At 39.9% G+C, this 26,175-nt stretch overlaps 1 protein-coding gene across 1 annotated transcript in view; it reads left to right on the top strand.

The window, feature by feature from the left end:
• LOC147310538 (copine-8) overlaps positions 1 to 26,175 on the top strand; it is a 104,663-nt gene that overhangs the window by 48,755 nt on the left and 29,733 nt on the right. Inside the window, exons 7-13 of the mRNA XM_086268618.1 lie at positions 11,086 to 11,149; positions 12,088 to 12,191; positions 13,639 to 13,743; positions 18,236 to 18,277; positions 21,144 to 21,219; positions 24,927 to 24,980; positions 25,096 to 25,157. Coding sequence (XP_086124744.1) covers positions 11,086 to 11,149; positions 12,088 to 12,191; positions 13,639 to 13,743; positions 18,236 to 18,277; positions 21,144 to 21,219; positions 24,927 to 24,980; positions 25,096 to 25,157 — 507 coding nt within the window. The remainder of the gene's footprint in view (positions 1 to 11,085; positions 11,150 to 12,087; positions 12,192 to 13,638; positions 13,744 to 18,235; positions 18,278 to 21,143; positions 21,220 to 24,926; positions 24,981 to 25,095; positions 25,158 to 26,175) is intronic.

Here is a 26,175-nt window from a genome sequence, read left to right as displayed (position 1 = left end):
AGTGTAACTCCAGTGGGCATTTAGGAGTGTGTGCACGTGGGTGTGTGAGAGAGACACTTAGAGTAACCAGCAACAAGAAGCAAAACGCATCATCAAGTGCAGCAATGGTGAGGCACATGGTTAACGTAGCATTCAGCTAACTTAGCACTATCCACCCGCCATATTGCAAACAGCTGAAACAGATGAACTGTGTAGGTGCAGCTTCTGCTTGTGTGCAAACAGACACATTTGGAAGTTTAGTACACGTTTACATTATCAAGAGAGGATAATATATCTCTAAAGAGAGCTCCAAACCTTAATTAATAATGAATACATTTAATCAGTGACCATAAGCGGACAACATGCCTTTTTTCCTCCTTCTTTAGAGTTTCCCTAACTCAACGTATATGTGCTAGAGTTATCATAAAATATAATTACTGTAATAATAATGATTGTAGCTTTACACTAGAACCATCAGGAGGGGTCACTTTAACAGCAGTAATGGCAAAAGCATAATTTCTTGAATAAGTCACGTTCATTTTCATCTATTTCTTCTAATTTTAAGAGCAGACAAAACAAGTATTTAAGATTAATATTTATGGGTTTTATTATTTAGATCTTAAAGTTAAAATGCACATTTGAGTAAACTAATAAAGCGTACAAAAAAAACTTCGAACAACTATTTCCTTGCCTAAGATTTCATAACAATATGAAAAGCAAAAATGAATTTGGGGTAACGTGTGGTATTAGACGGTATAAAACGCGCTCACTGTGAAACAGATTGAACAGCTGATTGCCTACATTTTAAAGCTGACCTCACTGCTGGCTACAAAAACATAAGAAAGACATTTTAAATAATTAATGTAAAAGTAGGTCAAAGTTTATCACCTCTGCCTCTCACGAACGTCCACTCTGCTGCGCCTCAGTCAGTTTCTGATTATTGGACAACCTACCCTAACTAATGAGCCTCCCGCTACCCTCCTAACAAACCTCATTTCCTGGTTCTCAGACCTCGTGTGCCCTTCTCCTTACAATATGATACACTTTGACATGAGTGCTCTGACTTAAATTTCATTACCAGGTCACATGTAAACAAACTGATGCATACTGGGGTAAATTGTCCAAAGATATTATGCAGCACTGTCTCTCCTTGCTCCAAATTCATGCCGTAAACACTTCAAGAGATGCCCATTATTAGAAAAATGTTACCTCTAATTTCAAGGCAAGGCAAAGGCAAATTTATTTGTATAGCACAATTCAACAACAAGGTGATTCAAAGTGCTTTACAGAGACATTAGAAACAAAAACAAATAAAAAGCATGATTTAAAATTGATTAAAACAAGCAAACAAACAAACTAACTAAACACACACATTTCACACCTGTTCGCGCGATCTGAACCCTTATCGTAAGGGGAGCTACCAGTCCTTCTGTGGACGAGCTACTTTCTATTTTAAATTCCCTGAATTTAAAATACTCTCTAGACCCAGTCTAGACCCAGCTGGGGAGCTACCCAGAGCTCTAAACCCACTTAACTAACTAACAAACAAACAAACAAACAAACAAACAAACAAACAAACAAACAAACAAACAAAACAGTATATAAAATCAAAACAGATAAAATCAGAACAGTAGATAAAATCAGTAGTTAATGTAAGTTTTGAAATTTAAGCTTAACAAACAAACAAAACAGTATATAAAATCAAAACAGATAAAATCAGAAATAGATAAGATCAGTAGTTAAATGTAAGTTTTGAAATTTAAGCTTAAAAGTGTGGATTTGGTGCTTTATTCAAATGCAGCTGAGAACAGGTGAGTCTTCAACCTGGATTTAAATAAACTGAGTGTTTCAGCTGATCTGAGGCTTTCTGGGAGTTTGTTCCAGATATAAGGAGCATAAAAGCTGAATGCAGCTTCTCCGTGTCTGGTTCTGACTCTGGGAACTGATAAAAGACCAGATCCAGATGACCTGAGGGATCTGGAAGGTTCATACTGGGTCAGGAGGTCACTGATGTATTTTGGTCCTAAACCATTCAGAGCTTTATAGGCCAGCATCAGAACTTTAAAGTCTATCCTCTGACGGACAGGCAGCCAGTGTAAAGACCTCAGAGCTGGACTGATGTGGTCCACTTTTTTGGTCTTAGTGAGGACTCGAGCAGCAGAGTTCTGAATGAGCTGTAGTTGTCTGACTGATTTTTTAGGTAGACCTGTAAAGATGCTGTTACAGTAATCAAGCCTACTAAAGATGAATGCATGGACTAGTTTTTCCAGGTCCTGTTGAGACATCAGATCTTTTATCCTTGAAATATTCTTGAGGTGATAGTAAGCTGACTTTGTTATTGTCTTAATGTGTTTAGGTCTAAGTTTAGGTCTGCATCCATCACTACACCCAAACTTCTCGCCTGGTTTGTGGTTTTTAGATGTATAGATTGAAGTTCTCTGGTGACCTGTAATCGTTTTTCTTTGGCGCCAAAGACTATTACTTCAGTTTTGTTTTTGTTTAGCTGGAGAAAATTGTGGCACAACCAGTCATTGATTTCCTCAATGCATTTACCAAGAGCCTGTACAGGGCCTCGGTCTCCTGGTGACATTGTGATATATATTTGTGTGTCATCTGCATAGCTGTGGTAGTTTATTTTGTTGTTCTTTATAATATAATTTCAATAAAACAAAAGCAATTTAATGGAAAAGCTTGACATTTCCAAAAAGATTCTAATTTGTTTTCTTGCCAGGGGCCTCTGGAGAATATTTACACAAGTCTCGCATTTGCATTACAGCAAATCTGAAGCTACAGCCACTAGACGGTACATGCTGTCGTACCAGTGAAATGTGATAGAAGTATTTTTATGGAAGCAGTTTATGCTTTTTTGAAGAACATTTTAATCTATGAGTATTAAATGCTGCTAGTATTTCTTTCTTTCTTTATGTATTTTACTTTAGCACTTGCAGAATTTATCCGGTGTAGCAGAACTTCTTGGCACACTGTGCTCGATAGACAGCAAAGATTGTTGTGGCATCCAGAAGGAATGCGGGTCTCCCTTCACCATGTGTGACTCTGCAGTTAACACTTTGTCCTTCTGCTTCCTGGGAACCATCATCATCCAGGACCTTGAGTCGTCAGTAGTCTCAGCAAAAGCCCAGCAGAGACTGAAGAAGTTCAACCTGCCAAAGTCAATAATGGTGCACTTTTACACCCCCGTAATTGAGTCTATGCTCACATCCTGTGCCACCATGTGGTACCCTGCTTTAACTGCAAAGCAAAGGGCAGACTGCAGACCATCATCCTCTCTGCTGAGAGCTGCTGCCTGTTCTCTGTACAGGACCTGCACACCTCCAAGACACGGAGCAGGAAACATTATGGCTGATCTCTCCCACCTCGGACATCGTGTTTTTGAGATATATCCTGCCGCCCATCTTAGCCAAAACCTCTCACCACAAAAACACTTTGTTTTCAGCTGCAGCTCTGGCCTTATTAATGATGCCCGAGGCCTCTGCTGGCACAGACTCTATCCGACCTATGGCCAGTCTGTGAACACTCATCTAAGATTGTTACATTAATACAATGTCTGTATTCTTAATTGTTGCACTTACACATTAATGCTCTATTCGTGCCAAGGACATTTCCAGTCGGCGTCTCGCACTTTATTTTTAAAACTCTACATCTCTTTTGTATTTTCTAATGTTTTTTTTATTGTTATTGCATTTTGACTTTTTGTTTTTAATTCACTTTAGTTTCACAGCTTCCACAGTGGATTTTCTTATTTCACTTTAGTTTTTATTGTTTGAACATGTTTTTTGTTTATTTTTTTTATCACTTTCACTGTTTCATTTTGTGTCTTTTTCATTATTATTGTATGAAGGACATATGATATAAAAACCCAGTAGGTGTCATGTGACGTTATGTGGTAGGCAGGTTTAGGACCCAAAGGATGGAGGGCAGGGGATTCATGAGTACGCCACACAATGAGCATTTATTGCTTGTTGGTCTCAAATAGCAAATTCCAAAGTGGTTTTTTATTTGTTTTCCTCAAAGTAATTCCAAAGTAATCCAGTAGGAAACAGAATTAGGGAAACACTGAGGCACACACAGTACCATAGAATGAGGCACGACGCAACAACGAAGACAACTGAGGACTTAAACACCCACATTAAATAAGGACAGGTGAAGACACCTGGGGGACAGAATCCAACTAACAAACCAAGGATAGCAAAACTCAACAAACACACATGGGACAAGAGACTATCAAAATAAGAAAAGAAACAAACACACACACACAAACAAGACAGAGACCCAGACAGCCATAGGGACAGACTGGAGAAACAGACAGGGACCACTGAAGGGAACAATAAACATAGCTGGAATGGGAAACGACGGGAAATGACTAAACTAGTGACAGATCCACATATATGATCTTAACAAGGAAACAGAAATGGAGGCTTGAAATGTAAACACTGAGATGGGACACATACAGATGCAGAGGATGACGACTGAATATCACATAACCGAGAAGAACCAGAAAATAAAAAGATTACTAAGGTACAACATGAAGTAACAAAACCTGGAATCACAAGCAGACCATTACTTAGAGAATACGGGGGAAACATGATCATTATAACGAGGAATGAAACAAAACCCAATAAACCAGAATCGAACTCAGAGCAGAGAAACTAAAACCAGAATCACTAGATGACCACAAAACTGACACAAAGGGACTAGAGACCAGTGTTGGTCAAGTTACTTGAAAATTAGTTACCAGTTACGCAGTAAAGCAATAGACCTGTTATCCCAATTCTATTTGTTGCCACTATGCATCATATAAAAGTGAATCAAATGAACTAAATGAGAAACAAAACTTTGGAATATCAGTTTATAGAAAAACCAGGAAATACATAAAGTAACGAAAAAACTCAAAACACTGGGACTTTATAAACCCAGGGGACCTAACAATATCTGCATTTCTCTAAATGTCAAACTCTTTCATAATATGGCAAAGATATTATAGATCATGTCAGGCTTATTTGGACTTAGAAGTTTCATTCGATTTACTTAAAATTTAATTTTCTTTATATTAAACAGGAGTTACATGTTGAAGCCAGTAAATCCCTCAATAGCTTTTTCTGACCTTTAACTCCATAAATTAATGAGTCTGTTAGTCTTATTGTTGGATAAAATTAGCCTGAGACCACCCCTGATTTCATAAATATCATGACTTTATTACTAATACCATTTTCATTTGAAGCACTGATCCTGTTGCTTCCTGAATATTTTTGAATAATCAACAAGGCAGTTTTCTCACTTTGTACTTTTTTTTCTTCCCCTTTGCTCTTTTATTTCCAGAACTCTCTATTTCTGTCTTGCTCACACACTTGCTCATGCTCTTTTTGACACTTTTGTTCCCTCAAACAAGATCTCGGCGTTCATTGTAAGTGGGAAGAGGGTCATAGAGAAGCCCCGTGGAACTATAGAAGAGCCAAGTAGTCTACAATTTTAAATACAAGTGAACCAAGACACACACACACTCAGAGGCTGATAGCTGTGAATACAAGCCTGATTGTAAGCATTTGTAAGAAAGGACAAAAGAAAGTGTATCTGCCTTTGGTGTCACATGGATTTGATGTCAGTGTGCCTTTTGTTAAGCAGAATTATAGTTATGAGCTTTCTTTTCAATGACAGTGCGTGCGCGACTGTGTTTCTTTGCGTGTCGGGGCATGACCAAGAATAGGCAGATCCTGATGTTTTTATAATGACAACTGATGTCTCATTCAGATAGTCCACCTTCGCCGGGAATATAATGAAAAGCACAGCACAGAAGTGGCCCAGTCTTAATTAGCTGTCTCTTGCCAGACACTGATTGCATATCCGTGTGTCTTGATTAGAGGATTCACAGCGTTTCCTCACACACAGACGCACTCACACGCATGCAGGAAGACGCAGAAGAAGAGATGCTCCTGGCGTGCCTTTCAGCTTAGGTGTTTTTGATAAACTAAAAAAGAGGAACGTGGTTTGGAGCACGATGATGAGCTCAGAGATGTGTATTCATTTAAACACAGACTGTTTTGTGTTGCTTTACTTGATTTCAGGAAACACGAGCATCAGTATACGCTGTCGTTTCACCCATATTGTGCTAATTTGTCATTTTCGTACATATCGTCCCGGAGGAGTTTGAGCTTCCAACTCTATATCACATCTGTCACACACGTGTGTCTGTGCATGTATGCGTTTGTATGTAAGGCACAAATGTGGGATACGTTATTCATCTATTGTAACTATGCAATCCTTTCGATTGCCACCTGCGCATTATTTTATTTCTGTCAGAATAATGATTGCAGCTTTCTGAAAAATAGTGGAGCGAGAGCAGGCATTTAGGAAAATAACGAGCATGGGAATCCAATTCGATGTCCCGCCGGAGGGGACCTAGCTCGGAAGAGTTGTCATAGCGACACCGATCAATACACATCAGTGTCTCATGTGTATTGTTGCCGTGAGACGACACGGTGGAGAGTAAGAGGATACCAACAAGTAAAATGGGCTGTATGGACAGTGATCGAGAGTTTTACAACTTTGTGTTGTGTTTTCCTTTTTCTGTTACACCATCGTTCCACCTCGCGTGTGCTCAGTTACGCTGAATCCCAAAACCAATAACATGAAACTTGTAGGCGATGAAGTGTTTGTATGTTGTTCCTCGTCTGGAAAATTTATGAAACTTTCACCGCTATGTAAGAATCACCTTGTGTTTGTTCAACCGCTGTTAAGGCATCTTTACATTCAGAAGCTACAGGTGTGGGGAAAAAATTCAACCACCTGTTTAGTGATTAGCCTGCCGATCATATACTTTTAGGGGGGCAATCACTTTTTCACACAGGCCTTTGTAGGTTTGCATTTTCCCCCCTTGATAATAAATGCCCTGATGATGTAGAAACTGCATTTGTGGTTTGCTTGTCTAATATTTGTTTGATGATCTGAAACATTTAAGTGTTACAAACACGCGGGAAAAAAAGGAAATCAGGAAGCGGGCAAACACTTTTTCACACCACTAGTGGTCACCAGTGATCACTTACGTACATTAAATCAAATAATCATGTAAATAACTGCTCAGGCCGAGTGTTTTATTACTTTTGGCAGCCCTGTAGTTGAGCAAAACGTATTTACAACAACGTATGCATAAACCTAACGTACACGTAATGTCGCGACTGGTTTTAAAATCTGCGACTACACATAATATATGTACATATATGATTTGCAAGGATTTGAGCGCTATATGTATATATGTTGATAATCAGGGACACTTGCATTTTATATAGTAGTTACATTACTATAATCATTGTAGTAAGATGTACTCGTGTACAGTTATTGTGTAGTGCTAGTTTAACACTTTATAGATACAGGCATGTTTTAAAGTTAAATCTGTAGCTATGCTGTGAGTATTTGTATATCAAATCCTGCTTTTCCTCTTTGCAAAGTACTAATGTGTCATTATGAAATAGCCTAAAATAATGGGACTTGTGTACTGAAGCTGAATCATTATTTAAAGCCAGCAAATGATTTAACAGAGGTGCTGATGAAGGTTGATGATGCTCTATTTTGTAGTTGACTGGAACCCACACAGCTCAACATTTTTAATTAGCTCAGCTCTTCTTTTATGTCCAATTTGCCAACAACCCCCTGCTCTGCTTTTATTGTTTCATGCTGCCACTGTCGAACCGTAGCACAAAGAGCAGGAAGTCTATGTAAATGAAGTAATTACTTTGGATATCTGGAACTTGAGAGCTGTTAAATGTTATTCTGAAACCACTGAAAATTAGATTAAGGGGTGCAAAGTCAAGTGGAAATATGGAAATGCAGTTTTGTTGGCTGTGTTGTTCGTTAGGTGCGAGTAAGCTGTAAGTCATTGAAAACCTTCTCAGGTGTGTGAGTGGGAACACTGTGGGTCTTTCCGTGGCTTCTGATTTGCTGAAATCAGAGTGTCTCAAGTCCTCTTTGGGTATCATTGGTGCTATTTGTTCACGTGTACTTGAGCAGACATCCATAATTGCAGTCAGCCATTCAGATATCAGGCATTTACAAGAGGATGTGAACAATCCAAAGACACTACTTTGTACATGTTCCGCATCATCGCTCATGCGGAAACAAAACAGTAAAGCGTGTGAATCATACTTAAAATTCGCGAGCTGAAGGCTTTACTGGGATTTTAAGCAAGCTGTTGTTTTAAATCAGTATTGCTTTATTGATTTTTTTCCCCTGTTGCTCTAATCCTTCCTGATCACTCCATCTCTATGCTAATGTCATCTGTAAAGATGTGTTTTTCCCCAGCTTTTCCTTATTGGAATTCTTGTGTTTGGACTACATACAAGCCTATTTAGATTGTGTTTAGTGTTTCATCATACGGCTGCTAGGCTACAATTTAGCATTTTTAAACTCCCCCTAAGAATCACTGCCGGTGTCCAAGCAGCCAAAGAGACTGTAGTGGCAAACATTATTAAATTTGTTGCATTTGGATGAATCAGGGCTTTATTTTTATCATTCTGTCTGCCTTATCCTCGTTGTTACAGTCCTCTCAGTCTTGTGTAGACCCACCTCTGTGTGCTGTCTGGATAAAAAGAAGAAAACCTACATATTAATTTTACATTTCTTTTTCTTTTTTACGCTTTATAGTCTCTGAAACAACCATATGGCGTTCCATAGGCTCTGAGGTTGCAGGATCTGATAAACCCATTTGTAAAACGTATTACTCTCGGCCCGTTATGCACGAGACCAGAGTGAAATAGAGAAGGACTATTTGAATTACATTCACACAGAAGTCCTAGACCCCAGTTCTGAGCTGACTTAATGACTGTGAGAGTCTTTCCCAGCGAGGTGAGTGTCTCGTAGCGGAGCTCATCACATTCCTCTTTGTCAGAAATGTAGGTTCTTTCAAAATCTGTGTCAAATTATGTCATCCTGCGCTTTCTCACATGCACACAGAACGTGCTTTTACTACATCAGCGAGGGAGAACAGAAGATTTCTCTGCTGCAATCCTCATGATTAAGAATTTATCCATAATATTATTATTCGTTTTTCCGTGAAGCCCTCAAACCTCAAAGAGTTTTAGCATCTTACAGACCATAATTTTCCTCTCATCTCGCTCATTTCCAGGTGCAGCAAAGCTTTCAAATGCTGATAATCTAACACTACATTTCCAGGGTCGTCAAACAGCTAACACTCAAAGTTATCGACAAGCTGCCTGACATAATAAGCAGTCCAGAGCAAGTAACCGCAAATCCATGAGGATCTGGGTGGGTGTCCACAGAGCTCGAGGAGAGTAAATGATTGACTTGCATTTGCCAGGATCAGAAAGAAAACTCTACATAAATGGGAGTTGTGCTCTGTTTGCTAATGCATCGGTTACGTTGGCTTGATTAGGTGGTAATATGTTGTTTATGTTGCATGTGTCGCCTTTTTTCAGCCCACATTTTGTTGTATATTTAAATAAATGTAGGTGTAGTTCAACTTTTTCAGTGCCAAAATCGAGAACACTGAAAGTTTTTGGTCGTGCTCGTGTGTGTGTGTGTGTGCAGTGGGACTGTTTAAAGAGCATATTTGTTTAGGAGGAGGAGGTACAGTAAATGGTGACTTCACCTTGAAAACCTTATGCAGAGAAAGCGCTTACACGTTAAACACCCACACCGACGTGCATCACCTATTCTCACCTTCCAGTCTTTGCTACAGCTTCTGTGCCCTTCCCAGGAGCAGAAGCTGATTCATGTGTGGACTCGCACACAAACAGCACAGAAACACAAACACCTTTTTGCTAACAGTATATCTTGGAAATGAGGTAATAAAACATGCGAGTGATGTTTTTCCTCCCAGCTCTGCTTGTAAATCTAAAATTCCTGATTTTCTGGAATACATCATAGGAATATCAGCGAATTTGAGAGGTGACAATCACGGATATTAAACAGCTTTGTCTGCTTAATCAAATTTATTAACTTGCTTCTATGATTTGCTACTTTGTTGTGCTTTAGGGCCTTTATGTGTCCGAATGATCCCATGTTGTCAGTGGAATTTGCCCCTTGTATAGTGAACCAGTGCAAACTGGTCCTGGGTGATTGCAACTGCAAAGACTACAATGATGACACGTTACCCTGTCATATCATTGTCAGTTGGCATCTGAGTAGAATAGTAAAATATCAAAATATTCAGTAGAATATCTTCCTGAGATCTCCCAGGTGAGGGTCTTCAAGCATGTCTTGCTGGGAGGCTGCAAAGCAGACCCAGGGCACGCTAAGGGTTCGACTACTTACATCATGACCCAGATAGGTAGGTAGGTAGGTAGGTAGATAGATAGATGGAAATATTGGTAACAATATAAAAATATAAGGCGTGTTTCATGGAAACTTGTAGCAACAATACGTAGTGTGTAATCAACTGCGATGAGAGAAAAACATCTCAACACTGGCTGGGTTCATTTTCAGAAAAGAAGCTTTCCGTCTGTCTCCTGTGGTTGACAGTGAGCAAGCAAACAAACCTGACACATTTTCACACACAGAAATACGACTGACCGTGTGTCTGTGCAGGACGGGAGTGGTTTCAGACACATGGAAGTCCCCTTCCTGCTGTGAGAAGGTCACAGTCCCGCCTGAACCCTTATGCGGGATGTCTAGAAACCAGTGCCACTGTTATCAAACAAGCTAAATGTGTTCACTGACTGCTCTTCGACTGTATAGACTGCTCTGATGGTAATGGACTGGTTCTTATATAGCGCTTTTCTACTCTTCTGAGCACTCAAAGCCCATTCACCCATTCGCACAAGCACATTGTTCTAAGTGCTGTAACATTCACACACATTCATACTCCGATGGATGCATCGGAGAGCAATTTGGGGTTAATAGACTAGGGGAAGCCAGGAATTGAACCACCAACCTTCCGATCAGTAGATGACCTGCTCTACCGCCTGAGCTGATGGCAGCTCGAGTAAGGAAACGTGAGCCGTCTTCCTGTGTTTTTCAACTTGTCATTTAACCCTGAAGTGTAGGCGGAAGAATACATGTGGACAAAATACTGTGGTGATGACAAATACGCTGTTGGTGACTGTAATCTCATGTTTTGCTGTATTGTATCATAAACAGAGGCATTCCAGGGAAGAAATGCGGGACCATTATTGTGAAAGCTGAGGAGCTGAACAACTGCAGGGTGAGAAAGTGACTTCTACCTCTGTTTGCTAAATGCTGCATGTGTCCGTTTTCTCTGCATGTTTCACTTTGTACAAGTGCTTAAGGCACTATGGAAAATTAAAGTTACCAATCCAACTTTTTCCTTTTTCCACATAATACTAATGCTTGACTTTTGCCATCTGCCGAGATTGAATAATTTATACTGGCACAGTCTGATATCCCCGTGTCGGTGTTGTTCCTGAGTCATCATAATTAATGTTGGTCCAGGTTCGACCAGGTGACCAGTCACCTTGCTGTGATCTCATGGTTTAGCACCATGGACACACAAAAACCAAACCCCTGTAACATTAACCCCTCCCCTCCTTTTTTATTCCACATCAGCAGGTTTTTTCCATGCTGCAAAACTATGACATCACAACAATGTGAAAGGAAGCATTCCTTCAAAGGTGTGACCCTGTGCGCTTTGTTTCCTTCATCGTATGCTAGCTCTGCTGCTAGCAGAATAAGCTAAATGGATTATGACGGTTATTCGATTCAGCCTTATGAGTCACGATTGGATGGATTTCAGGTCCAAAATTTGTAATGATGCTTCCCCAGTTACAGCAGCTATTTGAATGTCGGTCTTAATTTTGCATGAAAAATGGCGTACCTCTTTTTAGTGTTGGCAAGAAGCTGAACTGGCTCGAGCTCCCTTTGAATATCTGTTTCATGCAGTTCCCGAGCCCACAAAATAGAGAACCGAGGTTAGCAGATTCAATAAAACACAACTGTAGACGATAAGTAATACAGTTTTTGGATCAGTCTATCATCATGTAAGATCTTTTTATTTTTCTTTACAGTTACTTTGTGCTATCATAGTCATATTGAGAGGAAACCCATATTATAAACGATGCTGCAATCAGAATATTCAGCCTTCCACCCTGACTTAATATATTCCTTTCACTCTCTCCTCATTAGGAATCAGTGATGATGCAGTTCTGTGGAAACAAGTTGGACAAAAAGGATTTCTTTGGCAAATCCGACCCCTTCCTGGTCTTCTACAGGAGCAACGAGGACGGCACGTGAGTTCCCGTCTCTTCATTGCTTCGCGCCCCCTTTGCTCCCTCTCCCCTTCCGGGTCTGGTTTAATCCTTCCCTGCATCCAAAGGAAATTGCTTTCATTGATTTGTCTCAGATCAAAAGCCATCCTGCCTGTTTAAGCATTTATGTGAGTGACATGTGGAGACGCTAACATGAGCAACGTGCGCACAGATGTATGTGAGTGTATCTGGAAGCAATAGGATAAGGATTTTGTGTGTGTGTGTGTGTGTGTGTGTGCGCGCACATCCGTTTTGTTTGTGTTTTCAATCCAGAGCGCCCCATGAACACTCCTCTCCATCCTGCAGTGTGTTACAAGTCAGATAAAGCCTTCTGCTCTGAGGGTGGGAGATACCAAGTCCACTTTCTAGCTGAGGGACTAATGAAATTAGCTTTTTTTCCCTCTATGTCTGTGTGTTTGAGTATCAGGAAAGTACTGCAGCGTGCACACTCTTCCACTCAAAGTGGCAGGAAGTTAGCTGGATGTCTCTTTAATTGAATACTCTTGTTTTTATTCCTGCTTATGTTTATTTCCTAAATCCATCTTTTCCTTTCTCCTGCTGCTGTTTCTGTGCTCTGCCTTGCCCTGGTGGAGCTAGAGATGCTCGAAAGCACAATAAGAATGAATAAAATGATGTTATATTGTATTGTTTTTTGTTTTATTTTGGGGTTTCTGAGCAACAAACTTGGAAACTCCAACAGTCATCCCTGTGCTACATTTCACTAACATGTACGAAATACATGTGACGTCCAGTTAGTGCAAAATCTTGGAGATAGAGATGCCCCGTCTGACAAGGTAAATTGGGACAGTCAGTTACAATGGGGCTGATCTATACATCTCAGTTCTAGCGCCCCAGCTGCTAGAGGAAGAGCTACTGTAGCGTGGAGGAAGCCAAGAACAGTGTGGAGGGACTCGGTGGCTGCAACGCCAGCAGCTTTTCTTAGTGTTTCTGCAAACTAACTGCAAACCTCCTCCTTCTCCGTTTTTCTGCCTCTCGGTTGCTCTCAACATAACAGGTCATCCACTCGATTAATGTTATCCTCACTTCACCTGCGTCTTGTCAGCTCCACTTCACATGTGAGATGTGTGCAGGTGAGCTCAAAGTGAGCCCGAGAGCAAAAAAAGGAAAAAGTAGCATGACCGTAAATGACAGCACTATCTGGTAACCTGTAATGACTCTCCCGCTGAGCTGAAATGACACCAGTGTAAATAAATTAGCAGAATAATGGAAATCAGTCTTCTTTTTATCCATTTTCTTTATCTTGGTACTTCCGTCATATATGTAGTAAGGAATAGAACTTATTGGTCTAGCAGTGATAGCAGCAGTAAACCAAAGCCAGGAAATACTACTCGGACAAACACCATTAAGCTGTTTTGGCTTTACAGTGTTGCACTTTCCTCACTGCCTCTCCTCCTTGTTGTCTCTGCAGGTTTACCATCTGCCATAAGACAGAGGTGGTGAAGAATACACTGAACCCTGTTTGGCAGGCTTTTAAAATCCCTGTTCGAGCTCTTTGCAACGGTGATTATGACAGGTATGTCTCTTTTTTTAGACAGCAGCTATTATGGCAGGTTAAGTACAATGCAGCGACCAAGACGGCCATCTGAATCATCCAGGGGAGTTCTTTTCAGTACGAAAGGCACTCAAAAATGCCATTTTCAGTAATACATGCACCTCTGATGATTTCAGTGTCTGATGGCCTCTTCAGGCTGCGTAGCGCTAAAACATTACATGGGTGTCTGTGCCTTACTTTCTCTCTCATCTGCTTATTTTAGAACAATATTATCTATAGGGGGTTAATTAGAGTCAATTATTGTGTCACTTTTTTATTAGGGTTCATTTTAAATCACAGAAGCTGCCCATCATAGAGCGTTTTCATTATGATTAATTTGTGAGGTCTCTTACTGTAAGCCATGTTTTGGAAATAATCCTGAAATTGATGTAAATAAATGTGACAGTGAAAATATATTTACTGTATTTTGCAAGGAAATTAGCATTTGTTAAATTGAGTACAGTGCGAATGAATAATGCATGATACTGTTTGCAGCTGCCAAGCTTAAATATTACATTTGTCAGTTTCAGCAGGAGGGAAAAGTTGATGAGTGTAGATGCATGATTTAGTTTTCCTCTGGAAAAGTGTTTGGCTGTCATGTTTTATAGTAAGATTACTTCATCAAAGTCGGTGCATGTTTATACATTTGAAAGCAGCGTAGCGGTTTGACTTCTAAATGAAGCCTGTGACTGATGTGTCATCCAAACAATGCTTTTAGAAATATGCTTCATAGTCGCTTTGGAAGAAAGAACATATTATTTTCTGGTGGTCGGGTTTATATTTAGTTTAGTGGGGTCAATGCACAAGAAACAGACTGCTAGAAATGGTTTTGTCATACCAGGATTAAGTGAAGCAAAGATCCAGAGAGCAGCATTTCTTCATTGTCTGCCCCCAGCATTTAGTTTGTACAATTCAGTCCCCACACACACTCACACACACTATATGTTACAAAATATCTGATCTTATTGTTTTTTCCATTGATTTAGAAACTGATGTTTGTTTTCTCTTTAGATTTCTTTGCAAAAAAACTGGCGATGAAACAGTTTAACTAGTTAAGCACCTCAGTACCGGGGGCAAAAGGGACGAGATCGCAATTAATCAGTTATAACACAAGGTCAGAAATATAAGTCTCGACGTGTGTAGCATCCACAGAAACATCTGAATCTCATATAAACCATTTCTACAACCACCAGAAAAAGCAAAGACACCAAACAGTTACGTGATTTGTTGGAGTTAAATGTGCATCAAAGCATATTTTCAAAGGTGTTATATGCTAGAAAATACTTTTAAAAATTAGGCGATGGAAATTAAAATTGTTCTATGTTTGAGTCACAGTACCTTTGACATAGTAACATCTGCAGTAATATTTACACCTCTGATAAAATTCCACAGGTATTAGCTTTATTTTGATACCAACATTGTATACACGGAGTTCGTACTTGCAGAGAAATACTCCATTTAATTTTCATTTTCGAGCAGAAAGCTCAGAAAACCCTGGGGGCCTAACCGGTTAAAGATGAGCTTATTTGAACAAATGGCAAGAATACTTATTCGACCGGAGGCAAAAATGTATGAGTCCACTCCTTAAGATATCTACATATTTTGGTTAGCTGTTTGTTAAAATTTCAGGCAAGCAATGACATTGCTCATGTTGATGTAATCTGTTTGAATCAAAGCAACTCTGCAGGGAAGGGACAGCTTTAAGCATCTAATGTAATGTCTTGTTCCTGTCACACAGGCCTAGAGAACTGCTTGCAAGTATCTGGCAACCAGTGGTCACTAGAGGAAAATGTGTATTTCCTGATCAGTCGGTGAATAATTGCTGGCAGCCGCTAAATCCACAGGATGCAGGCTTAGAGAAATGTCAGTGATCTGCTGATAAACACTGATTTTAGGGAAAAGTGTGCATTGCTGGAGGTTGCTGTCAGCGGCTAGTGTGAAATTGGTCACAAAGTGGTTTACAGTGATGCACCGAAAACTTTCAGGGGATTACTTTGATTGCATTTGGAGTCACCAGGTGAATCATCAGTGCAATGAAAGCTTTAAAACTGTAGTAGTAAAGCAAAGCTTTTGCTTTGAAGGTAAAATGTCTCATTTTCTGCTTTGCTTCAGATTTTGTAACTATCACTTTGCTGACGGTGTCTTCTATATAAAGCTTGGGTGACTGTGGCAATTTGTAAGCAACTAAAGCAACAACTGGGATCATCACAGCAATCACCCTGTTGGTGACAGCCAGCAACTACTCACCCACCAGTTGGAGATACATTTTTCTCTAGAGGACTAGTGGGTCTCAAGGCCTCTGAATCTTTAAACAAGCTGTTTTAAGTCCTCTTCTTAAAAGGCTACCCAGCATTTCATTCAGCTTTCTTTTAAGAAATTGTGAACTTTGCCAAAGATGAGCATGTTAGGGAAATCTTTCTCACCAAACTCATGCACAGCCAAGAGGAGAAAAACTGAAACTGAGCATTTGCAGCACCCTGAACTACTAATATCCATCCATCCATCCGCTTCCGCTTATCCTTTTCAGGGTCACAGGGGGCGCTGGAGCCTGTCCCAACTGTCATAGGGCGAGAGGCGGGGTACACCCTGGATGGGCCGCCAGTCTGTCGCAGGGAGAGACAGACAACCATTCGCACTCACATTCACTCCCAAATGCACAACTATGGGCAATTTAGATTGATCAATTAACCTACCCCCATTAACTGCATGTCTTTGGACTGTGGGAGGAAGCCAGAGTACCCGGGGAGAACCCACGCAAACACGGGGAGAACATGCAAACTCCACACAGAAAGACCCCGACCGTGTCACCGTGCTGCCCACTAATATCTACACCATATTAGTAGTAAATATATGCCCGAATATAAGGAGGAACATTATAGGTCCCCTTTAGAAGTTTTACAATTTAGGCATAAAGACAAAGCTGACACATTTTTGCATAATATCCTCGAATATCTTAAAGAAACATCGCTATGTGTAATTATTTGTTGTGCAACATCTGTTTTACTTTACATCTCAGCAGAAGTCCAAGTGAGAAAGCAGATTAAAGCAGATAAAAGTGTGTGCCTCTCTTATGACAGCCATGTGAGTCCCGTCTCCTGCGTCGACAGCAGCTGTGTGGGAAAAGGGCACACAACAGGGTTTAACATAGCTAAACTAACAGACAGCAGCATCGATCTGAAGTTTGGTCCAGTAAGCTTACTGGATGAGGTGAGACACAGCGTGCCTTATCAATAGAAAAGTCAGGAAGCTCAGTGGACTCGCACACAGAAACACAGACACGCAGGAGTCGAGTGTGTGTTTCTACAGTCTGGGAAAATAGATAACGGGGAGCTCAGACTGGCAAACAATAGGGAACTGTGTCTGTCTGTGCATAGATGCTGTGGTCGGCCTGCAATCACTTGCTCACTCTCACTCAAGCACACACACACACACAAACATGTACATTGAGGCTGTGAAACTGCTGTCAGTTTCTCATCACATCATCAAAGCTCACCGTGACAGGATGTTTCCTGCTGAGCTGTGGCACAACACCGACTTAATAAGACACCCGCCTATATAAACACATGAAAATACATTTATGCCAGACAGATCAGCACGTACTTGTACCTCTCCAGGAGACAACGTTACGCCAGCCAGGAAACACACTCATCATCAGAGTGCTCATCATTATCAGACAGCCCATTCCCACTCCTTATCTTTACAGCTTTCTTTCCTTTAATGTCCATCTGTCTCACTAAGCAGCTCTAAGGCCCATTAATGATGGTTTGCATTTCCACTCTTTCTCATACTGGGAGATAAAAAGGATGGAAAAAGTGCAGCTTTGGCTTTGATTTCCAATTAGATACTGCAAGTTTAGAAAGTGGTACAGCATGCGTGCTCCCAAACTGCTTTTCACTGTGAAAACAACAGCCTTAATCGACTGGGATTATATGAGTACTCATTCTCTCCAGCAGAGTGTTTTTTGCTTCCTCTGTTTTAATTTGCTGTTTGTTCTATGCCCCACCACACACAAACACACACACCCTCCATGTGTCACTCCCTTTTATCAGGCAGAAATAACCCTCATATTGCAGATATTAGTTGATGGCATGATAGCGCAGCATTATCTGCCTCCTGCAGACTGTTCTGTTTTTATTTATTTTTCTACCAGCTTCCTCATAAGCTACAATAGGATGCAGAAAATAGATGTATTTGGAGATGAGGTGTACAGTGACAGGCAAACAGTGTGTTGGAATAAAGATAAGCTGCAGAATGGATCTGCTTCCACTAAAAGCTCCATGACATCGAAGAAAGAAATTGGCATTCTTCTGGTCTCGGTGTACTTCATCATTTTGCAACATTGTGTCTTACTTTTTAAATATGTTGCATGGTGCAAATAAGCATTTTAATGCCTCCAGGAGTATAAAATTTAGCTGCACACCAGCAGAAAAAGTTGTTTTGTTAACCTGATTCTAATCTGCTCCTCCCCTAACAGAACAATCAAGATCGAGGTGTACGACTGGGACAGAGACGGCAGGTAAATACTTATAGTAACAAGTCATCTGTCGTGTAAGCTTTTACATTACAGGCTCCAGAAGCTCACTTCACTCAGCTCACATAAGGTGTAAATACTCTACAGCTAAGATAATAAATGCTGGCATTCCTGTGCTGCTGCTATTGCTTTTAAAATCAGATTTACAGACATGTATTTTTGCTGTTTATATTACATGAACATTTTCAAATGGTACAAACTTCAAGGCCTGTTGGACTGAATTTTTTTCAGGGATATGTAGTTGTGTAATGCTACAATTGTCATGTGTGGAGTGTGAGTGAGGTGGACCCAAGAGCAGACACGGGCGAGGAGATGGGACCAAACTTTAAACAAAAACCGAGCCTTTTATAGCTGATGTCAGAAGGCAAAACAAAAGCAAAGACGAGTGCTGGGAAGACAACTAAACTGGAAAACACACTATGAAAACCTATGATACTAATTACTGTACAAGACTATGAAACAGTGATTAAGCTATGACACTGAAGACTAAGTCTATGACTGTGACTATGAGAACCGTGAAAACTGTGACGACGACGAGACATAACTGGGAAGGTTACACCGACAACGTGACACTGAACACAGGAAGAAAGAGGACTTAAATACACAAATGAGGAGATCAGGGAGGTAGAGACACATGAGGAAACAGCTGACAAGAATGAACATAAACTAAGCACATAGAACATGGAAACAAGACTTTCAAAATAAACAGGAAACATGACAAGACGCAGACATGCCACGAACTTGACAACAAGAACCACAGAGACATGAAACATGACAGGTAGACACACAAAACAGGGAGACTTAAAACAGGGGAGAAGACACAAAACGATCCACAAACAAACGACTAGAACAGCAACGTAGGCATCGTAGAAATTAGATAAACTAAACTGAAACTAGAACACAAATTAATAACAAAATACGCTAAAACTCAAACACTGGGTCACACGACCCTGTACCATGGCAACAATCATACTAGAGACAACAGTGGTTGGAGACCACGAGATGACCACATTTATTGTTACATTTTGCAGTGAACGTCAATCCTTTTTCCTTTGAAATCGTTGCTTTGAAAATAGCAACAGGTCTGCAGCCACTCGCAGCCAGTTGCTATTTTCAAAGTGATAAAATGCGATAAAATGGCAATAAGCTGGAGTCAGTCTGCTATCTTTTGCTTTCTGTTAATTATTGTTCTTAATTATTTGCAAACATTTGCCAGTCGATCTGAGAGTGACTGCAGACAGTCTAAGTTGGATGTTCCTAATGTTAAGATGAGTTATGAACACATTTCCACCTCCATAAAGTTGTTATGAGAGGGGAAAATGATGGTGGCCCTGAGAGGCCAAACAGACTGCAACTTAAAACACTGGCAATAAGAAAAATGCTGCAAAAGCCCACAAAACACAACGGAAATAGGAAACAACAGATTTCCAAAAGCACAAGGGAAGTGTTTCTGGGGAGACAATAACCCGACGGACCAGTTGCAGGAACCAAAATATGCTAAGAATTGCATCGGGAGACACTTAAAAGAATTGGAGGATCTATCGATTTTATGAGGAAAGAAAAGATGAAAGGTAAGCGTGTTAGCTTAACTATTAGCCTAAAAATCCGTTATCAGTAATAAATGAATCATGATAAAACACGACTACCATATTTTGGTTCCTGCAACTGGTCCGTCGGGTTATTGTCTCCCCAGAAACACTTCCCTGTGCTTTTTCCTATTTCCGTTGTGTTTTGTTTGCTTTTGCAGCATTTTTCTTATTGCTGGTGTTTTCTTAAGTTGCAGTCCGTTTGGCCTCTCAGGGCCACTGTAGAAAATAGCTATAGCTTTTGATTCCTTCTCAAGCTGCAAGCTTGTTTATTTCTTCTGTTAAGCTGAGCATTTTAATATGGTCGTCTAAGGTGATTAACTGGGCTCAGATTATCTTAATTGGTGTAAAGGTGGGGTACAAATCAATATCTAATAAGGTGTTCTGCACAAGCAGTTGATCAGGAACAAGACAGAAAAGATCAAAGTAATAACTGTTAAAGCTCTGCATTTTTACATTTTTCAGGATAGTTTTCCAGAACTGCTGAGTGTGACTGTAAGGCTTTCAGGGCTTATTGTACAGATATTAATCTGATATGCGCTGATAACCTCAGTGCTAGCAATCACTGATAAACAGACAGCAGTGCCTCTCCTTATTACTTCGTGTCTTGATTGCGTTAACATTCAACATGTCAGCTTCCTGCACCCAGTTAATCCCTAAGTCACACATAATTAACAGAAGTCTATGTTTTCAGTAGGTAAGAAAGCTGAGTACACGATCGTCAGCGATTGACTGCTTAATGACGAGTCTGGATTCTGGCTGCTGGCATTCAGACAGAAAGAAAACGCAGCAACATTTGTCAAGCTGTAGTTTAACAGGGAGTTATTTCTCTATTCTTTGTACTTTGGAATCTATTCAGTGTCACTCCTAATCTGAGCCATAGTGTGTTGGTGTATCTTTTTCAGTGGGGAAGAAATGCTGGCAGTGATTTTTGTCCATGAAGTGTTTTAATCCTGCTTTAATCCTCCGTAACAACAAACCTCCTAATTGTTGCTCTGAGGTGTATATGATGTTGTTTTTTTTCTGGGATTCTTATCATTTCATGTTGATTTAAAAACTTCAAACATAAAATGGAATCTTGTTAAATCACAAGACGACAACTTCTTTTGCCTTTTTTTTTTTTTTTTTTTTTTTTTTTAGGTTTTTTGGCTTTTTAATGATCTCTGGATTAGAAACTAGAAAAATTACATTAAAATTAATTGACAAGATTGAAGTTTTTTCAAGCTCTCTTTCTTGTCTCCTTTCTTCTTCATTTCTGTTTGTAGTCATGACTTTATTGGAGAATTTAGCACCAGCTACAGAGAACTATCCAGAGGACAGAGCCAGTTCAACGTCTATGAGGTGAGTTTTTCCTGCATGTATAGGAATGTTAGTGTATTTAAATTCAAAGCTGAAGCTCCTATGGAGACCAGTGTACAGGTTTTACAGTGTGTTTTGGGGGTTTTTTTTGTCTGGAACCTTTCTGCTGAAGTTTAACCTGTGTGTGATGTCATGATACCAAAAATGTAATTAGTTCCAATCCAAGGACATTTACAGCATTCTCAATGCTCAATTTTGTACTGCAAAAAATACACTGAACTTTAAATAATGTAAACAGTAAAAAAGAGAAACAACTGTACAGAACAGAAAGTGTTAACGTTCTACCAAGTTTCCTACTAATGGTTCTACAAGATATAACATTAGTTACACTATGTTAGCTTAAGCATTTATATAATCTTAGCCATTGCTAAATTTTTAGTCTAGTGAACATGAATGATTTCACAGTAATAATGCCAGCTGTCTCAAACACAGGATATTGAATGTTAAAACAAGCTGAATCTTCCTTTGAGCAGATCTAGTTACCAGACTTTTAAGTGACAATTTTGTAAGGTTAGACTAAAGCAGTCGTAGGTGTACACACTCCCCATCAGTTCCAGAGGAACTGCAGCCTCAGTCAATACACTGAAAGAGTACAATTATGTTTTCTGAATTTGGCTTTCACTGAAGTCAAAATGTATCGTAAGTGTTAGGGAAAAATGAAGAAGGGACTGACTCTAAGCCAGTTTTAATAAAGCCAGTAATTTGAAGCTACAGATTTTCACAGATACAGTTGATGTTGTTGCTGATAGCATGAACTTTGCAGTAGATGGTATATATCGCACGCCATTTTGAAGCCTTAAGTTCAGCATTATATCTATCACTATATTTGTGCTGTTGCAAAAAATGATGACATTGAGATGAGAGGGTGAAGTGCTAATTTATGAGCTAATGCTAGCTATCATGGTTAGCAAGGTGCACAGATACTGTTTAATTAGTGCAAACATTCAAATAAAAAAGCAAAATTTCACTCACCAAAGATGAAAATGCAAGTTTTGTTGGTTGGTTCAATTATAATAGAGCAAATGCCTTTAAAAGTAAGTAAGTAAGTAAGTAAAAACAAGGCGCTTTGACTTGAGGCGTTAAGAACTAATAGCAGATCAAAACAATAAGCATCGAATTTCTGTTTGTCTAACTGTAAGGGCAATCTTCATTTTACTGCATACACAATATGAAGGATTAGGAACTGCAAATGTTACTGACATTTATGATATATAGTCAGTTACAAAGCTAGTGTAAAATTCAAGAAAGAGCAGAAAGAGAGTAGACCAGGAGCTGAATCTTCTAGTGAGTTTTACAGTTTACATTAACTTACGTGCTTTATAAACCCACTGTTAAAAGCCTTTTCTTTTTAAACACATATCAAAGTTCATCCTGTAGTCATAAAGCTAATAGCCTACACCTAAACAAGGTAACCTCTGACCATAATTTACTGTTGGATGCTGCCAAACACAAAAGTTTCTATTACAACTGCAGCCTTTCATCCTGAGTAATACTGAGAGGCAATTCAACAGCAAATATCGAAAAATATCTTTGCAATAAAATAGGAGGATTGAGATTGTTTGGTACACATAAAAAGTACTGAACCATATGGCCACATATATTATGTGGAGAAATAATTGGGGAAATTACTTGCTTGAAAAATTTGAAAAGTGTAAATAATAATAATAAAATAATAATTTCTCCTGGCAGAGTGAACCAAAACTAAGCCGAAACTCCTTTCCATTCTGCCTGGCTGTCTGTGACACACACACAGACACACAATCTCTGACAGTTATGATGGATCGCTGGCTTGTCTTCTCCCAGGAAGAGTCAACATTTCTTGATTAACAGGGCACCACACAGAGAAGAACGCACACAGGGGAGTCTCATTTTAAACAGCTGCTGTTTGCCTAATAGTCCTCAGATGTGCGCGCACACACACACACACACAAGTCATTTTGGGATTTCTGGCCTTTTTCGTGGTACTGCTTAATCCTCGACTTGCAGCAAGCGAGACAAAGACTTTGCAGTGTTAAACGCATTTTGTTTGTGTGTCTCTGTGTGTATTTGTGTCACAATCACATTTCAATTCACCTCCAGAGCCAAATGCGTCCTTGCGGGTGCCAGTCCAAAGTGAACCAAGGAGAAATGCATAAATCCACACATTTGTATGTTGTTTCCCCGAGGCCTTCTGTCTTCCTGTTTAACCTTGGCACAGCTAAATTAGACCATAAAGCTCAGATTTAATATCCACTGTTTGGCATTCAAAAGGAGGTTGTGTCTGGTCCCCTCATCACACAAGTCTCTGAATGGTCCTAGCATGGTAGCTGCTGGTTTAGGGAAGGAAGTATCTGAGGACCGATGAAGGGGATATGAAGTATACTGCAAAGCCACCTCAGCTATCACATATTATCCCCACAAACTGAAGCATTTAGGGCCAAGCATGCTTTAATTTTACAGAATCTAATTGGTATTACACTGAAGGATATTGTTATGTTTGCATATAAAGTGAAGACATCTCCCTTGACCTTTGTGTAAGTCACATGCAGTAGACTATTGAGTATTTTTATGAGCAGTCATATTTGAGGAAGCTTTGTAGGAATGCACCAAAAGAGAATTATCAGCTCCTTTATTTCCCAAAACTCTGTTGAGATAGTTTAACAGTATTTTTGGCTGTGACACTAAATTATTTTTGGAGAAGAAGCTCTAAATGTCCATTGCATGTTACTTTCACAGGAGGAGATGGTGCACAGATGAAGTTAAAAATAATATTTAAAAAATAGCTGCTGAGTATAATGGAGCTCTTACCAGATTTAGCAACTGAAGAGCCGGATAATTCCACCAGGAGTTGCCTACTTTTATCAGAGGGCTGGAAACATTATTTTTAAGTAATGTTAACATTGCTCTGTATCTGCTACTGTTTGCTTACAAGGTGTAACCATTAAAGCTTGACTGATTTAGTAGTGGGATGATATTAGCTGTTTGCTGATCTATTGATATCTGTGGCGGGGGGGCGCGGTGTGCTGCCTCGCCAGCTTAAAACAGATGAATTGGTTCCTGTTGTTGTTATTGGTGTTTGTGTGTGGCGGCTGAAAAACTGCAGCCGTGTGTAGGATCCAGCAACCAGTAATAAATTATGCTGAAAAGTGTTGAGATGTGGTTCTCATCTATACAGGTTCCCCCAGTCCTACAAGCTGTTTATTCTCGTTTACGTGCCCCACCCTCCCTCTCTCCCCTTTTCAATTCTTTAACTTCTTCACTTCTATGTAGTACATGGGGATCTGCCAGTCCCCTTTGAGGCCTTCCCCGAACCGCAGCTCAATTCACGTTTAAGCCTTTCACCTTTATCTGCTAAAACACTGTTGAATATAAATGGGACGTGGCTTTATTACTCAGATACAGTGAAGATTGACAGGAAAGTGGAAGGAAAGACATGCGGCAAAGGGCCGGCTCCTCTCAGCTATGTGGCATTTAGTCGCCTGCTCATCCAAAACTGACGCCTAAATCGCCAAATATCGTTATCTATCTAAAAAATCCTATATCAGTCTGGCACTAGACAATATGACAACTTTGTGTTGTTGTTTTTTTTAAAAAAAGCAAAAGTACTTAAAACACGTTACCATTTCTAAACTTATAAACGACACTCAAATTAAGGGATGGATTTACAAAGTATATTTGAATTTAATGGAGAAAATGTGCTCTTTCTTTAGGTGGTAAATCCAAAGAAGAAAGGAAAGAAGAAAAAATACCTCAACTCTGGAACAGTAAGGAATGATTTCTGAACTAGATTTGAAATATGGCACTCTTATTGTGTCAGACAGAATAACTTTGTTACATCATCGACAGTGCTTGGGCTGACTGAGGTGTTATCACCTACAGGTAACCCTCCTGTCATTCCTGGTGGACACTGAAGTCACCTTCCTGGACTACATCAAAGGAGGGTAGGTCAATGACTATGCAATCACCGAGCCCACGCTGAGAGTCGGGGGTTGCAGTCTTTTAATGAGGATTGACATGCTGGGTGTGCTCGTCGCTGCTTGGATAACGGCCCCATCACTGCTCAGTGTCTGCAATGTGCCAAAGATAATGATCCCTCAGTGTGAGTGAATCAGATGGAAAAAAAGTGCATTTGCATGTGAGAGGAAGAAAGTGAAAGGTGGAGAGGGAGAGACTGTCCTTGTGTGTAATCTTGTATTGTGTTTTGGCACTTGCCCGAGCCTCGTGCCATCGTGTGTGCTCGTTTGTGTGTCTCTGTGCATGTGCTTGTGTACGTATGTTGCTCAGGAGGGTTGACCGCGTGCACCCAGGCGTGGTGGAAATGCTCGCCCACACACTCTGCTTTCATTAGACTCACAGACAAGAGGACATTAGACACAGACATTAGATTCACTGTCAACGTGGAGAAAGGTGTGTGTGTGTGTCTGCAAAGTTGCGAGTATTCCTCTTTTCCTGCTGCCTTTGGAATTCAGGAGGGGACACAAATAGATTTTTTCTCTTCTGCACAAAACTAAAATGTAATTTTTCAACTACAGTACAACTAGTAGCAACTCCCCAAAAACCCTGATTACATTAAAATCTTCATTCTCATTAAAACTTCAGAAATCTTTAATCAAAGTTTAACCTCCTAAGACCCAAACTCTTCCACGACATGCATTTTTAATTTCTCTTTGATATTTGGGCATATTGGGGCCCGATGAATGTAAAAACAAAGAATTACCAGATTTTTTTTTTTACCTTATTTTTGTTTTTAGGAAAAATGAGAGCCACATATGAGGATATTCATTTAAAATTTTGAAAGAACAGTAGCAGTATAATGTCCTCATAAGTGGATATCAGGCCCATGTAGAGCAAAATTGAGTAGTTTGGTCTAAATAACCCAAAATGTGATGTCCACATATGTAGACGGCAGGTCCTAGGAGGTTAAAGTAGCCCAATTAGACTTTAATGTTCAAAAATGTA

This window comes from Aulonocara sp. 'chitande type north' Nkhata Bay, linkage group LG17 (genome assembly GCF_057382095.1).
Source record: "Aulonocara sp. 'chitande type north' Nkhata Bay isolate Kocher_YH1m ecotype deep benthic linkage group LG17, A_spYH_male_GT1.1, whole genome shotgun sequence".
NCBI classification, from domain to species: domain Eukaryota; kingdom Metazoa; phylum Chordata; class Actinopteri; order Cichliformes; family Cichlidae; genus Aulonocara; species Aulonocara sp. 'chitande type north' Nkhata Bay.
The sequence above is the reverse complement of the archived record's forward strand: the minus strand, read 5'-3'. Positions and strand labels throughout refer to the sequence as shown.